General features: G+C 42.5%; 1 protein-coding gene and 1 long non-coding RNA gene across 15 annotated transcripts in view; one reads left to right on the top strand and one right to left on the bottom strand.

Moving 5' to 3' along the window:
• The first annotated feature begins 1140 nt into the window (after positions 1–1140).
• The window catches only part of zeb2a (zinc finger E-box binding homeobox 2a), a 65714-nt gene continuing 53002 nt past the window's right edge, over positions 1141–13852 (top strand). For 3 of the 14 annotated variants that reach the window (XM_076112254.1, XM_076112255.1, XM_076112253.1), the window contains exons 1-3: positions 1182–1408; positions 2197–2367; positions 2525–2641. In XM_076112254.1, coding sequence (XP_075968369.1) covers positions 2214–2367; positions 2525–2641 — 271 coding nt within the window. In that variant the 5' untranslated portion in view covers positions 1182–1408; positions 2197–2213. Of the gene's footprint in view, positions 1409–2196; positions 2421–2524; positions 2642–13852 lie in introns of all 14 variants that reach the window. The other 11 variants (XR_012959396.1, XM_076112265.1, XM_076112262.1 and 8 more) reach the window with 7 other exon arrangements.
• LOC142971658 (uncharacterized) overlaps positions 5990–13852 on the bottom strand; it is a 15644-nt gene continuing 7781 nt past the window's right edge. Inside the window, exon 3 of the long non-coding RNA XR_012959399.1 lies at positions 5990–6004. This is a non-coding gene — a long non-coding RNA (uncharacterized LOC142971658). The remainder of the gene's footprint in view (positions 6005–13852) is intronic.

The following is a 13852-nucleotide window of genomic DNA, read 5'->3' as shown; positions in this document are numbered from 1 at the left end:
AGTAAAGGCTCACCTCAGGCCACTAACCACTTGATGTTTTCCATTGCTTTTGTAGTCTCCTGATCCTTCTTTGTATAAATGATGGATGCATATGGTCGGTTATGACAATATACATCCTCGTCTTTGACTGCACTATGTATCTGACTGTACTATTTTTATTTTTTATTAATTTTATTATTGTGATTGTACTATTTTTAACTGTTTGTTTCACGTCATGTTTTGCACGTTTTGTATGTATTCAATTTAGTCCTTTTTGTGGACCCCAGGAAGATTAGCAGCCGCTAAGACGTCAGCTAATGGGGATCCAGTTAATAAACTACTGTGTATTCTGTCTACTCTGTCTACTCTTTTTACTGTTAGTACTCTGTGTACTGTTTGTACTGTCTGTACTCTGTGTATTCTGTGTACTCTTTTTACTGTTAGTACTCTGTGTACTCTTTGTACTCTGTCTACTCTTTGTACTGTTTGTACTCTGTGTACATATTATTACATTTATTTAGTGTAATAATAAGAGTGTGTCTGTGTGCATGTGTGTCTGTGTGTGCATGTGCATGTGAGTGTCTGTCTGCGTGTGTGTGTCTGTGTGCATGTGTGTGTGCCTGTCTGCGTGTGTCTGTGTTTGTGTGTGTGTGAGTGTGTCTGTGTGTGTGTGCATGTGTGTGTGTGTGTCTGTCTGCGTGTGTGAGTGTGTATGCGTGTGCATGTGTGTGTCTGTCTGCGTGTGTGTGTGTGTCTGTGTGTGTGTGTGTCTGTGTCTGTGTGTGTGTGTGTGTGAGTGTGTCTGTGTGTGTGTGTGTGGGTGTGCATGTGTGTAACAACTGTTTAACAGTCCGGATCATCTGAACACTGCGGAGTACAGATCGTCTGCGCATGCTCCAGTTTATCCTCCTCTGTGATGAGAGAAAACAGAGCGTGGGCTGCTGAGAGGCTTCACCTGCTCAGGTAATCTACCTGTGTGAGCCAATCAGGTGCTTTGGCGCCGCAGTTTGTGGACCACGTGAGCGGCACGAGGGGCCGCGTGGAGGCCGTGAAGCGGCGCGTGCTGCTGGTTTAGACCCAGAAACAAAGATCCGGATTAGAGGAGGTGATGGTGCGCGCGAGGAGGAGGAGGGAGGACACTCCTCAATTATCCCTCCGCGTGAAGATAGGTGGCGCATGCTGCTAGAAGGTCTCGCGCCTGTTTATGTTGCAGAAAACAAAAAAACGGTGACGGACTCCGTGAGGGAGGCGTCACAGACCGAGACCCGGATCAGTGCCACCGCTCTGCTGCAGCACCGGGACTCACTGGGACTCACCGGGACCACATCTGTCTTCACATTTTTAGGGAGGAGGTGCACGCCCTGCAGCAGCACTGCTTTTCCTCCTCGCTGCTTCTCTTCTTCGCGGGAGGAATCCCGGACTCTCCCCGGTAGGTCTTCGCTCTTCTTCTCTGTTATTTCAGGAGCCAATCAAAGCGCGACAGTTACCTGCGCGGCCAGGTGAGAGGAGACAGGTGCATGCGCGCTCCCGCTCGCTTCTGCCGCTCCAGGTGTTGGATGGAGGAGGAGGAGGGCGGGTGGAGAGAGGCGGTCAGTCCGGGAGGAGGAGGTCTGTTCCCGGGTCCCGCTGCTGCCGCTCCCCGCTCAGACCTCCGGAGGTTATTCTAATTATAAGAGAAACATGAAATAAATATTATATTCAAATACAGGGAATCAGATGACAAAACATTGAAAATGATTTCAGACGAACATGAAAAATATCATGAAGACATTTTAGAAATATTTTTCGAAAAATCATCAAATTATGAGAGACGTGTGTTTGTTTTATTGACCTGAAGACAGATTACACAAGGAGAGGCTCTTATATAACCTCATATATTACGTTATATTTACTTATATATTACATTATATATAACCTCATATATTACATTATATTTACTTATATATTACATTATATATAACCTCATATATTACATTATATTTACTTATATATTACATTATATATAACCTCATATATTACATTATATATTCACATATACTTCCTGATCCATCTATTGAACTCTGATCGATAATCGAAGAGTTTGGGACATTCTTTTTTTTTAACACCCTGAAAATTAACAAGTTTATTATTTGTATTTATTATTTATGTCACAAAGTTGTCATGTTGAAAAATGTGTGTGTGACAGTGTGTGTGTGTGTGTGTGTGTGTGTGTGACAGTGTGTGTGTGTGTGTGTATGTGTTACAGTGTGTGTGTGTGTGTGTGTGAGAGACAGTGTGTGCGTGTGTGTGTGTGTGTGTGTGTGTGTATGTGTGTGTCCCTCCTCCTCTGTCAGACCAGCTCAGTCTCCTCTCATCACAGATCAGGACGGGCACGCGGCGGGTCTCTCGGTCGGTGCACGCGCTCCAACAACACAAACAAAAAGTGAAAAGAATCAAACAAAGTGTGGAGAGATTTTATTTATCGGATTCTATTGGTGCTAAAGTTCCCTGAAGGCTCAGCGGAGGACCTGGTTCTGGGATTTACTTTGTGTGTGCTGCTTGTCAGGATCCGGATCGAGCGGAGTCCATGCGGACCGGAGCGAGTCCTCCATGAAGCCCGAGATCATGGCGGAGGGTCCCCGCTGCAAGAGAAGAAAGCAGGCCAACCCCCGTAGGAAGAACGGTAAGAGAGCTCTCACACACCGACACACACCCAGTCACAGAGTTCCGGAACAACTCCCGCAAACTCTGCGGTGCTGCGTGTCCCCGCCTGGCCCGGTAGGTCCGGAGAGACTCAAAGTTCTTTATCGGGACTTTGTGGAGGTTCTTGGGGTTCTGGACTCTGTGTGGAGCCACTGGGCCTCGGGCTGTGATGGACCGGGACCGGGAGGACCGGGACCCGCTGGGTGGAGGTCTCAGTCTCAAAGCAGGAAAACCGTTATATCTGCGCTTCGCGTGAGGACTTGTGGCTCCGCGCGGCGCGCTCACACTCTCGCGCTCTGATCCGAAAAACGGAACATAAATAAATATGAGATCAATATTCAGACTTATGACGAATATATTTACAATATCAAGCTCGCGCTCGATCCGCACAAACAACCCGCCGCGCGCCTCAACAACAAACACTGAAGTGTTTACAAAAATAAAATGAATTTAATGTCTGAAACATCATGAAGCTGTTGTTTCAGCTCATTTTAATTTATTCTTTGACACAAATTAAAGTTCATCACGTTTATTTGATTTAAATGTTTTTTATATTTGAATGTTGACTGAGGAAGAGGAAGAGGAAGAGGAGGAAGAAGCTGGAGCTCCTTCTTCTCAAACAGTCAAATGCGTCAGAAACGGAAATGTGTATTTTTATCGGCACATTAAATCCATTTAAAAACAGGTCCTGTTTTAGTGTTTTAATGATTTAATGATGAAATGATCTTCATCAGCTCATCTTCATCACTCTCACAGAGGAAGAATAAAATAAGTTTTCATGCTGATTTTATTGAAATGAGGACAAAAGAGAAAGAATGAAGACGCTGATGTTTACTTTTATTTATTTGTTCAGACTCAATATTGAAAACAACACATTTAAATCTTCATGTTTTTGTGTATTTACATCTTTTTAAATGAAGTTTGGCGACAGTGTTTCCTCTCGTCCTGGCTTCATGCTGTCCTGGTTTTTCTTCTTCTCTGGATTCGTCTCCTCCCTCGGGGTGAGGTGGGGGGAGGGGGTGATGGGTGAGGGGGGATTAGGGCCGGGTGTAACAGGATCTCTGGGTGTCTGTCTGTCACATCCAGCTGTGAAGCTGCAGCTGTTTTCTCATTTTTTTAAATGATCGTTTTGGTGCTGATGTTTGGATCTTATTGTTCGTCTCATGTTCAGAGCTTCTCCTCCAGTTTATTCTGAAAACTGCTCGACATCCTTAAGTCTTCTACAAATCTGTTGAATTGTGTCGGAAATATTTCACATGACAGCATGAATGTGAATCTAATGACGGTGAAGCCGGTTTTACACAGTAAAGCTCAGAGAGTGTCATTACGTCTGTAGAAGAGAAAAAATGACTGTGGATTTAAAGAACATCCAAAGAACATTTAAAGATTATTTTAAGAGCATTTCAACAATATTTTAAAGAACACTTTAGTGTGGATTTAAAGAACATTGAAAAAACATTTAAAGAATATTTCAAGAGCATTTCAAGAACACGTTAGTCTGGATTTAGAGAACATTTAAAGAACATGTTAGAGTGGATTTAAAGAACATTTAAAGAACATGTTAGTGTGGATTTAAAGAACATTTAAAAACATTTCAAGAACATTTCAAGAACATTTTAGAACATTTCAAGAACATGTTAGTAATAACATTTCAAGATTATTTCAAGAGCATTTCAAGAACATTTTAAGAACATTTCAAGAACATGCCTATAACATTTCAAGAACATTCCAATAACATTTCAAGAACATTCCAATAACATTTTAAAGATTATTTCAAGATTATTTCAAGAACATTTCAAGATTATTTAAGAGCATTTCAAGAACACATTAGTGTGGATTTATATAACATTTAAAGAACATGTTAGTGTGGATTTAAAGAACATTTAAATAACATTTAAAGAATATTTCAAGAACATATCAAGAACATATCAAGAACACAATAGTATAGTTTCAAAGAACATTTCAAGAGCACATTAGTGTAGATTTGAAGAACATTCCATGAACACATTAGTGTGGATTTAAAGAACATTTAAAGAATATTTAAAGATCATTTCAACAATATTTCAAGAACACAATAGTGTAGATTTCAAGCACATTTAAAGAACACGTTTGTGTACATTTCAAGATTATTTCAAGAACATTTCAAGAACATTTCAAGAACCTTTCAAGAACTTTTCAAGAACATTTTAACGAACATTTCAAGAACATTTCAAGATTATTTTAAGAGCATTTCAAGAACACATTAGTGTAGATTTAAAGAACATTTAAAGAACACAGTGTAGATTAAATAATATTTAAAGAACACGTTAGTTGTAGATTTAAAGAACATGTTTGTGTAGATTTAAAGAACATTTAAAGAACACGTTAGTGTAGATTTAGATTTAAAGAACGTCAGAGGAGACTTGTCTTAAACATTTGAACCTTTAGATTCTGGTCTGGTTCTTCTGATTAAACCAAGCGGACTAAAGGAACCAGATCAGACCAGATCTTAGACCTTTGTGATCACCACTGTGTTTTTGAGGTTGAGGTGCATCCAGCAGCAGCAGAGGTAGAGGAGGTGAAGGAGGGAGAGGAGGAAGAGTGTCAGGCTGTACCATTCCTGCCACATGTCTCACAGCCTCATTGTCCACTCAGAGACGCTGTGTTTACTGTCTCCATGTTTACAACCTGCTCTCAGATCCAATATGTTTAAAACACAGATTCAACTTGTTATTTCTGAGTTTCTTCATGAAGATTTTTAGAGCCGGAAGTTTTTTTCACCAAAATGAAACACGTCAGTTTTATTAGTCATTTATTAGTATTATAATGATAATCTAATCTATAATTTATAATAATGTAATTTAAACAACACCAATCATCCAGCTGGAGGATTTGTGTTTTTATACAAATAATTTGGACATTTGTTGGATTTATTTATGAGCAGACAGGAAAAAAGACGCAGGACGATTTGAGTCGTGACAGTTTCACTGTCTGATAAGTGTTCATCATAAGATTAACACTTATAGTGAAGGAAACGTTGGAAAGAGACAGGTTCAATGTCCCCGTAACGTAGGAATACCAACACACAGTGTCTTCTATTTGGTGGAGGGTGTCCCCGTAACGTAGGTAAGAGACAGGTTTAATGTCCCCGTAACGTAGGAATACCAACACAGTGTCTTCAGATAGGATCACTGTACTTTGTCGCTCTTATTTTCAATGACCTGAATATCTTTCATATCTGCCCCCCCCCCCCCCCCCCCTAGTAAACACCTCCCTGAGGGCAGAACAAAGAAAAGCTCTTCTCTCCTCGTTCTTAATCACAATTCAGACGTCTCACCGCCGCCGGCGTCCTCGATGAAAAGAGCTGCAGAAGAATCACAGAGGAGAGTGAAGTTAATAAAAGGAAAGAGGAAGGAAGGTGGATGAAAGGTGTGTGTGTGTGTGTGTGTGTGTGTGTGTGTGTGTGTGTGTGTGTGTGTGTGTGTGTGTGTGTGTGTGTGTGTGTGTGTGTGTGTGTGTGACCTATATAGACCCCCCCACTGATGGACAGTTAAAGACGGACGGACGGACGTCCTAAATGATCACATTTAGACTTAGAGAGACAACAAACAATAATTATAAAAATATAAAAGACATTGAAGGAAATATTTTACCTGATTGTTTCCTTTTAAATTGGTTCATAAATGAGAAGAAAATTCTTAATTTTTTTGAATCTGTAAATCAGTCTTCTTTTCCCTCCAAACACTTCCGTTTCCTTCAGTCTTTCAAAAAGAGACATTAAACACATTTGAAGGTTTCCGTTAAAGTCAGAATCACTCTGGAATACGTTTTGTCTCTCCGCTTTTAGACGTTCAGAAATGAGATTAAAAACACTTCAGAAAAGGTTTCCTTCAGTTAACACATCCACTTCCTTCAGTCTGATTCTCTTCACATGTGAATGAGACCTGAAGTCACTTTTCTGTCCTCACAATTTCTTCAGTGTGTGAAGTGATGACAAAATATTTATAACAGTTATTGAGAAATAAAAGCATTATTAGGAACAAACTTTAATTAATTTAGGATATTCTGTATTCGGTCCCCTTAATCCAGCGTGTCCTCACAGTGCAGGTGGGAAATGCGTTGGGCCCCTCAGAGTAAAGGTGTTGCTCCATGTTCTTCCTGTAGGGCCCTGGGGCCCCTCAGAGCACTTACTGTCAGGCAGCTTTGTGCTTCTTAAGAGGTCATGAATCAAGTTTAAAATGCACCATGTGCTTTGAATTCCTAATTCCCCCCCTCAAAGTAGATTATCTTAACTCCCCCACTTCAGGATTTAGGCAGATTTACTCCACCAAACACCTCTTTGTTCAGGGAGGTGCAGCAGATGAAGCTTGCAGCAGGAAACGTGTTATATTAACAACAGTAAGTCTGGTTCATACCCCTCCACAATAAAACAACACCATGACATCACAGTCACATGATCTATTAGTTCTTAGTTCATGACCCCAGAATATTTATGTAAAGAACACGTTTTACATTTTCATTCTTAATTTGACCAGTTTCAGCATGTTTCATAGATTTTATTTTGGTTTTTATTATTGAGGTTGCAAGTTGATTCAGATTTTGATTTAAATTTGATTGTGTTTCAGGATAATTTGTTACTTTTGTAATTCTCATGAATTTGTGATTTTCTCGTGTTCTTGATTCTCGTGGTTTTAAGATGATTTCTGGAAAAGTCTTGAAAAATATAAAACTTTATTCATAAATCGCTGTTCAAGAACGACACAAAGTTCTTCACAAAAACAAACAGACTTCAGAATACAGACAACATGCAATAGTATTAGTATTAGTATTTCTAAGTATTAGTATTGTTATTAAGTATTAATATTAGAAAAAATGTATAAGTATAATTACTCAGTGTTAGTATCATTAGTGAGTATTAAAAGTATTAGTAATATTACTAAGTATCAGTAGTATCAATAGATTCACTAAGTATTAGTAGTATTAGTAGCATTAATACCGTTATTAAGTATTAGTAATATTAGTAGTATTCATTCGTATTTGTAGTACTATTAGCATTACTAAGTATTGGTATTATTAATTTAGTAGTATTAAAACATATTTGGAGTATTGTAGGATTAATAATTATTAATAATATTACTAGCATTATGTATCTTTAGTACAGGTAGTATTAATAAATATTTGTAATGTTATTAGTATTCGTAATCTTTAGTACTAGTATTAATACATATTACTAATATTAGTAGTATTAGGTAGCTGTTGTACTAGTAGTAGTATTAAGTATTAGTAATATTAGTAGTATTAGTTATCTGCAGTACTAGTAGTAAGTATTAGTACTATTAGTACTATTAGGTGTCTTTAGTACGAGTAGTATAAATAAATATTAGTAATGTTATTAGTATTAGTAATCTGTAGTACTAGTAGTATTATTAAGTATTAGTAGTACTAGTAATCTTTAGTACGAGTAGTATTAATCAGCCCCCCCCCCCCCCCCACCTGTCTGTCAGCCCTGTCATGGGGGGGGGGGGGGCATTACTGCAGACTCTTCTTCTTTCACACAAAGCTCGCCACTGTGCCGCCAACAACAAACCCTCCTACGTCTCCCATAATGCATCAGTGCAGAGTGGAATGGTGTTGGAGTGAAACTCTGGTGTTTCAAAGGAGATTCACCGAAATAAGAGTTTATTTACTCTTTAATAACTCTAATATATATTCTGATGATGAACTTTAATATATACTCTAATAAACACACTAATAACACTTTAATAACATTTGAATCAACGTTTTAACAACAAAATAACAATTTCAAATACACTTTCAAATACTTACAACATTGCTATATTTTTACCATATACTTATATTATCTCTTTTAAACAAACCGTTATTTTACATTAAAATCCTGTTCTTTCGTTTTCAGTCGTGTGTCTGTTTGATTGACACCTACCTGCTCAGTCTAGGTGAACAGGTCAACAGGTATAACTGAACTGAGGTCTGTGAACCTGCTGCACTCACTCCGGTCTCGTTGGCCCCGCCCTCACAGAAACCCTTTGTTTGATTGGCCGAGCTCCTGCGGCAAGGTCACAGTGATGTGGAACAATCAATAAGGGACGGCTGGACATCTGTGTGTGTCCAGACTCGTCCCACAGCTCCAGGCCCCGCCCACCTCTGTTTGAAATCAATCAATCCAGAGTTCTTCTGGTTCTGCTGCTGCTCGTCATTATGAACGCTGTGTTTTCCCAGCGGTCGTTGAACGTCTCATGGCAGTAAACAGGTACAAGTACGAGGGTTCACAGGTTAGAGCCCGGTCACAGTAAAGAGTCGCTCCGGTTTCATTATTTATTATTGCATAAAAACAAGTAAAATGTGTCGTTGAAGAAGCATCATTATTGCAAAATAAGGAAAAGGTTTTAAAGTTTTTATAAACGCACCTTTATTGTCCTTACTGGAAAGAATCACAAATACTGAGCCTTCTAAATATAATGATTATGAGTTTAAAATACATAAATAAAATTCCGATCCTTTATCTGCTGATCATTTGAATAGTGTTGTTTTATGCAGATAAACATTTAGAGCTGATGACGGAGACCTCTGACCTCAGACAGATAAAATAGTTTAGATTCTTGAATATCAGCTGCTAAAACAAAACAACACAAGAGGATGAGAAGGTTTCTCTCTCCTGGGTTCAGTAGGACTCTCTGTCCTCTCAGTCAGACCTCCTCACATCACATCAGAGTGTCAGGACTCCACTTCCTGGTCACAGATCTACCAATTAGAGTAATGAGGATGAGGAGCGACCCTTCAGCCTCGGGGGAAGTCCTGCTGAACTGACCTCTGAGTTATGTGAGCTATCTGAGCTGACACTCCTGTCAAAGCAGCTCCACCAAGTCCAGTCTGAGGGACACTTCTGCACCTCGGAGGCCACGGTGAGACCGCAGACCCCCAGAGACCGTTCAGAGACCATCCAAAGACCAATCCCATCATGCACTTTGGTTCTTCTTCTCCTGTCTCTGTTCCCACGGTGACAGACTTCATCTCTCGTCCACCTTTCAGCCGAGCAGCTGTGAGAAGTCTCGTGTGTCGCCTCTAAGCCGGCACAACCGTGTTTGCTGTGGGATTACCAGACTTTGGTTTGGGGGTCGGCGTTGTAAAGGTAGCCATGGGGAGGACCCCCTGTAGTCCAGGAATGCCGGTCAGGTCAGGGGAGGAGAGCGGGGGGGAGTCGGGGGACACTCTGGGATGGGGCAGGTGGCTTTGTGTGTCCTGTCAGCCATCAAAGAATCAGGCTGACTTAAAAAGGTTTGCAGAGAATAAACCAGCCTCAAACCAAAACCACCCCCCCAACCACCAAAACCACCCTCCAACCAAAACCAGCCCCCAACCACCAAAACCAGCCTCCAACCAAAACCAGCCCTCAACCACCAAAACCACTCTCCAACCAAAACCAGCCCCCAACCACCAAAACCACCCTCCAACCAAAACCACCCCCAACCAAAACCACCCTCCAACCAAAACCAGCACCCAACAACCAAAACCAGCCCCCAACCACCAAAACCACCCTCCAACCAAAACCACCCCCGACCAAAACCACCCCCCAACCAAAACCAGCCCCCAACCAAAACCAGCCCCCAGTTCCAAATATCCTCCCAGCCTTCAGAACGGTGGCTGAAGGATGCTTCCTTCTCCTTAACTCTTAGACGCTTCCTTCTCCTCTACTCGTAGATGCTTCCTTCTCCTTAACTCTTAAACGCTTCCTTCTCCTCTACTCGTAGATGCTTCCTTCTCCTTAACTCTTAGATGCTTCCTTCTCCTCTACTCGTAGATGCTTCCTTCTCCTTAACTCTTAGACGCTTCCTTCTCCTTCACTCTTAGAAGCTTCCTTCTCCTTAACTCTTAAACGCTTCCTTCTCCTTCACTCGTAGACGCTTCCTTCTCCTTAACTCTTAAACGCTTCCTTCTTCTTCACTCTTCTGTCTGTTTACATTCTGATGGAGGCGTCTTTGGGTTCTGATTGAGCTCTTATTTTGAAAGTGTGGTAAACTCTGTCCAGACCTGATCCCTGTGTTGATGGTGGTGATGGGGGGGGGGGGGGGGGGGGGGGATTGCGTCATGCGACCCGAGGTGTCCCCCTTTTGTGCAGCCTGTCAAACGTGGTTAACATGCGGCCATTTATCTCCTGAAACCCCCCGAGGGCACAATGGTCTGGGTGAGCCGGGGGAGGGAGAGCGAAGCAGGGGCTTTAGTTGTTCCCCCTCCCCTCTCTCTCTCTCTCTCTCTCTCTCTCTCTCTCTCTCTCGATCTCCCCCTGGTCATTGTTGTCCCCCCCGTTCAGGCGTTCCTCCCTCAAGGTGCTTCAGAATGTCGCCCATCGGACAGATTGGACCTTGTGAATGTGTCGAGCTGAGAGGAGGCCGCCGCCCACAAACAATGAGACAATGAGGGGGATTGTTGGTTCCCACCGACCCCCCCTCACCCGTCTCTGCTCTGTCTCCTCCAACAGTCACAGTTGTACCTGATATATAATATAATATACAATAAAACAAGCTGCTCTGAAAGGTTTCACATTCAACACCTGAGAGACATAAACATCATTATAAATATCTTAAAAATCATAATAAACATCATCATTAATATCATAAACATCATGATAAATATCATAAACATCATAAACATCAATAATGTGGCAGATAAAGCTCTGCTCTGATTGGTCGGCTCCATTAAGCCCTTCATTCTGCCAGCACCTGCCAACAGGGAGGTGTGCATTCATGTGCTAACAGGATTATGAGCTCAGTAATTGATTCATGGCAGTGAAGTGACAGAGCTGTGGATCAGTTTAGGTAACAGACGACTTTATGTGTCACAGTTATTACATCAGGCCGGCTCTCTGCGCTCTGATTGGCTCAGAGGGACCGGATTCTCTGGAGGTCATTGATGTGTGTTTACACCTCATCAGTCTGGATCAGCCTTTGTTCTCTGATCGGATCGATGTGACACACATGTTAGAGTCTGGATCGGTTCACACAACGACCACGAGGAACTGGGTCAATCTATAACTCCTGATCCGGTCCAGAGTCCCACATGTGGGTTAAAGGGACGTCAAAAACATTGTGTTTCTGAACACCGTCCAGACCATGACCCCTCTGTGTTTTTACCCTGAACCCTCTGTGATTAGACCATGATCTCTCTGTGATTAGACCATGACCCCTCTGTGCTTTTACCCTGAACCCTCTGTGATTAGACCATGACCTCTCTGTGATTAGACCATGACCTCTCTGTGTTTAGACCCTGAACCCTCTGTGATTAGACCCTGACCCCTCTGTGATTAGACCATGACTTCTCTGTGTTGAGACCCTGACCCCTCTGTGATTAGACCATGACTTCTCTGTGTTGAGACCATGACCCCTCTGTGTTGAGACCATAACCCCTCTGTGTTTAGACTATGACCCCTCTGTGTTGAGACCATGACCCCTCTGTGTTTAGACCATGACTCCTATGTGTTGAGACCATGACCCCTCTGTGTTTAGACCATGACCCCTCTGTGTTGAGACCATGACCCCTCTGTGCTCAGACCCCTCTGTGCTCAGACTGTGACCCATGCTTCCAGTCTTTCTGCTAAGCTAGGCTAATAGTTTCCCCTTGTTCACAGTCTGTGTGCTAAGCTAGGCTAACAGTTGCCCCCCCCCCTTGTTTACAATCTGTGTGCTAAGCTAGGCTAACAGTTTCCCCTTGTTTACAATCTGTGTGCTAAGCTAGGCTAACAGTTGCCCCTTGTTTACAATCTGTGTGCTAAGCTAGGTTAACAGTTTCCCCTTGTTTACAATCTGTGTGCTAAGCTAGGCTAATAGTTTCCCCTTGTTCACAGTCTGTGTGCTAAGCTAGGCTAACAGTTTCCCCTTGTTTACGGTCTGTTTTCTAAGCTAGGCTAACACCTCCTGCTTCCAGTTTCCAGTTGTTATAGACCCAGTGACATTAATCTGTTACAGAGTATTGTTAGACCCCCCCCCCCCTCTTTGTCCTGGACGTTGGTGAAACTAAAGTGTGATTCTTGGCTCTGGAGCTCCAATAGAAGGAAAGAGCTGAAATAAAAACATGTTTATTTCATCAGAGTGACGATGAGACGGCTTCCTGTCCCCGTTTCTATGTTGTCTCGTAGCGGCTCAACGAGCTACAATCCTCTTTGGTCCCCAAATCTGGGTTGAATGCAAATTGATCCAAGCGATACCAGACAATAATTACCATGTGACTTATGTATACGTGCAGCAGACCAGAAGAGATCCAATGAGACCTGGATGTGTCTGCACTGGATCCCCCATTCGAGCTAATGAACAGCAGCAGTATGTTAACCGGAAGAGACACAGATAAAAGACAGCGTGTCCTCACCGTGTCCACTACAAGTCCACACCGTGTCCTTACCGTGTTTACACCGTGTCCTCACCGTGTCCACACCGTGTCCTCACCGTGTCCTCACCGTGTTTACACCGTGTTTACCCCGTGTCCTCACCGTGTCCACACCGTGACCACACCGTGACCTCACCGTGTCTACACCGTGTCCACACCGTGTCCTCACCGTGTCCACACCGTGACCACACCGTGTCCACACCGTGTCCACACCGTGTCCACACCCTGTCCTCACCGTGTCCCCACCGGTTCCACACCGTGTCCACACCGTGACCACACCGTGTCCCCACCGTGTCCCCACCGTGTCCTCACCGTGTCCCCACCGTGTCCACACCGTGTCCTCACCGTGTCCCCACCGTGACCACACTCAGTTCAGGTTTGGATTAAATACTTTAACTGTGTACATTTAAAAGATGACCTATTTTAAAAATCATAATTTTTGGACTCATTTGAACATTCTACAAACAGTGAAGTGAATAAATAAATATGTTTCTTTGCACTAATTCTTGTTTTTCTTCTTCTTCTGTTTCCCTCGGCTGCTTCAACAACCTCGGCCCATAAAAAGCAGGTAAGATAGAAAACATTTAGTTTCCTCTTTTGTGTGTCGACACCGACGTGTCCTCAAGTTCCTCCTGTAATCTGCTGACTCGGTTCACGGGTTTTGATGACCTCGTCACCACACAGTTGCTTCTTCTTCTTCTTCTGTTTCTCAGAACACACACACCTTCCCGTTCTGCCCTCACACTTATTTCCTTTTCTTCTGCCTATTCTCTTTCCTTCTTCTTACCTTCTGCTCTCAGACACTTTGGATTCTTCTGTT

The sequence above is a fragment of the Anarhichas minor genome, unplaced genomic scaffold (assembly GCF_050575085.1).
Source record: "Anarhichas minor isolate MPS153535 unplaced genomic scaffold, ASM5057508v1 ptg000048l, whole genome shotgun sequence".
Taxonomy (NCBI): Eukaryota; Metazoa; Chordata; class Actinopteri; order Perciformes; family Anarhichadidae; genus Anarhichas; species Anarhichas minor.
Note: the sequence above shows the minus strand (reverse complement) of the source record. Positions and strands in the feature narration are given on the sequence as shown.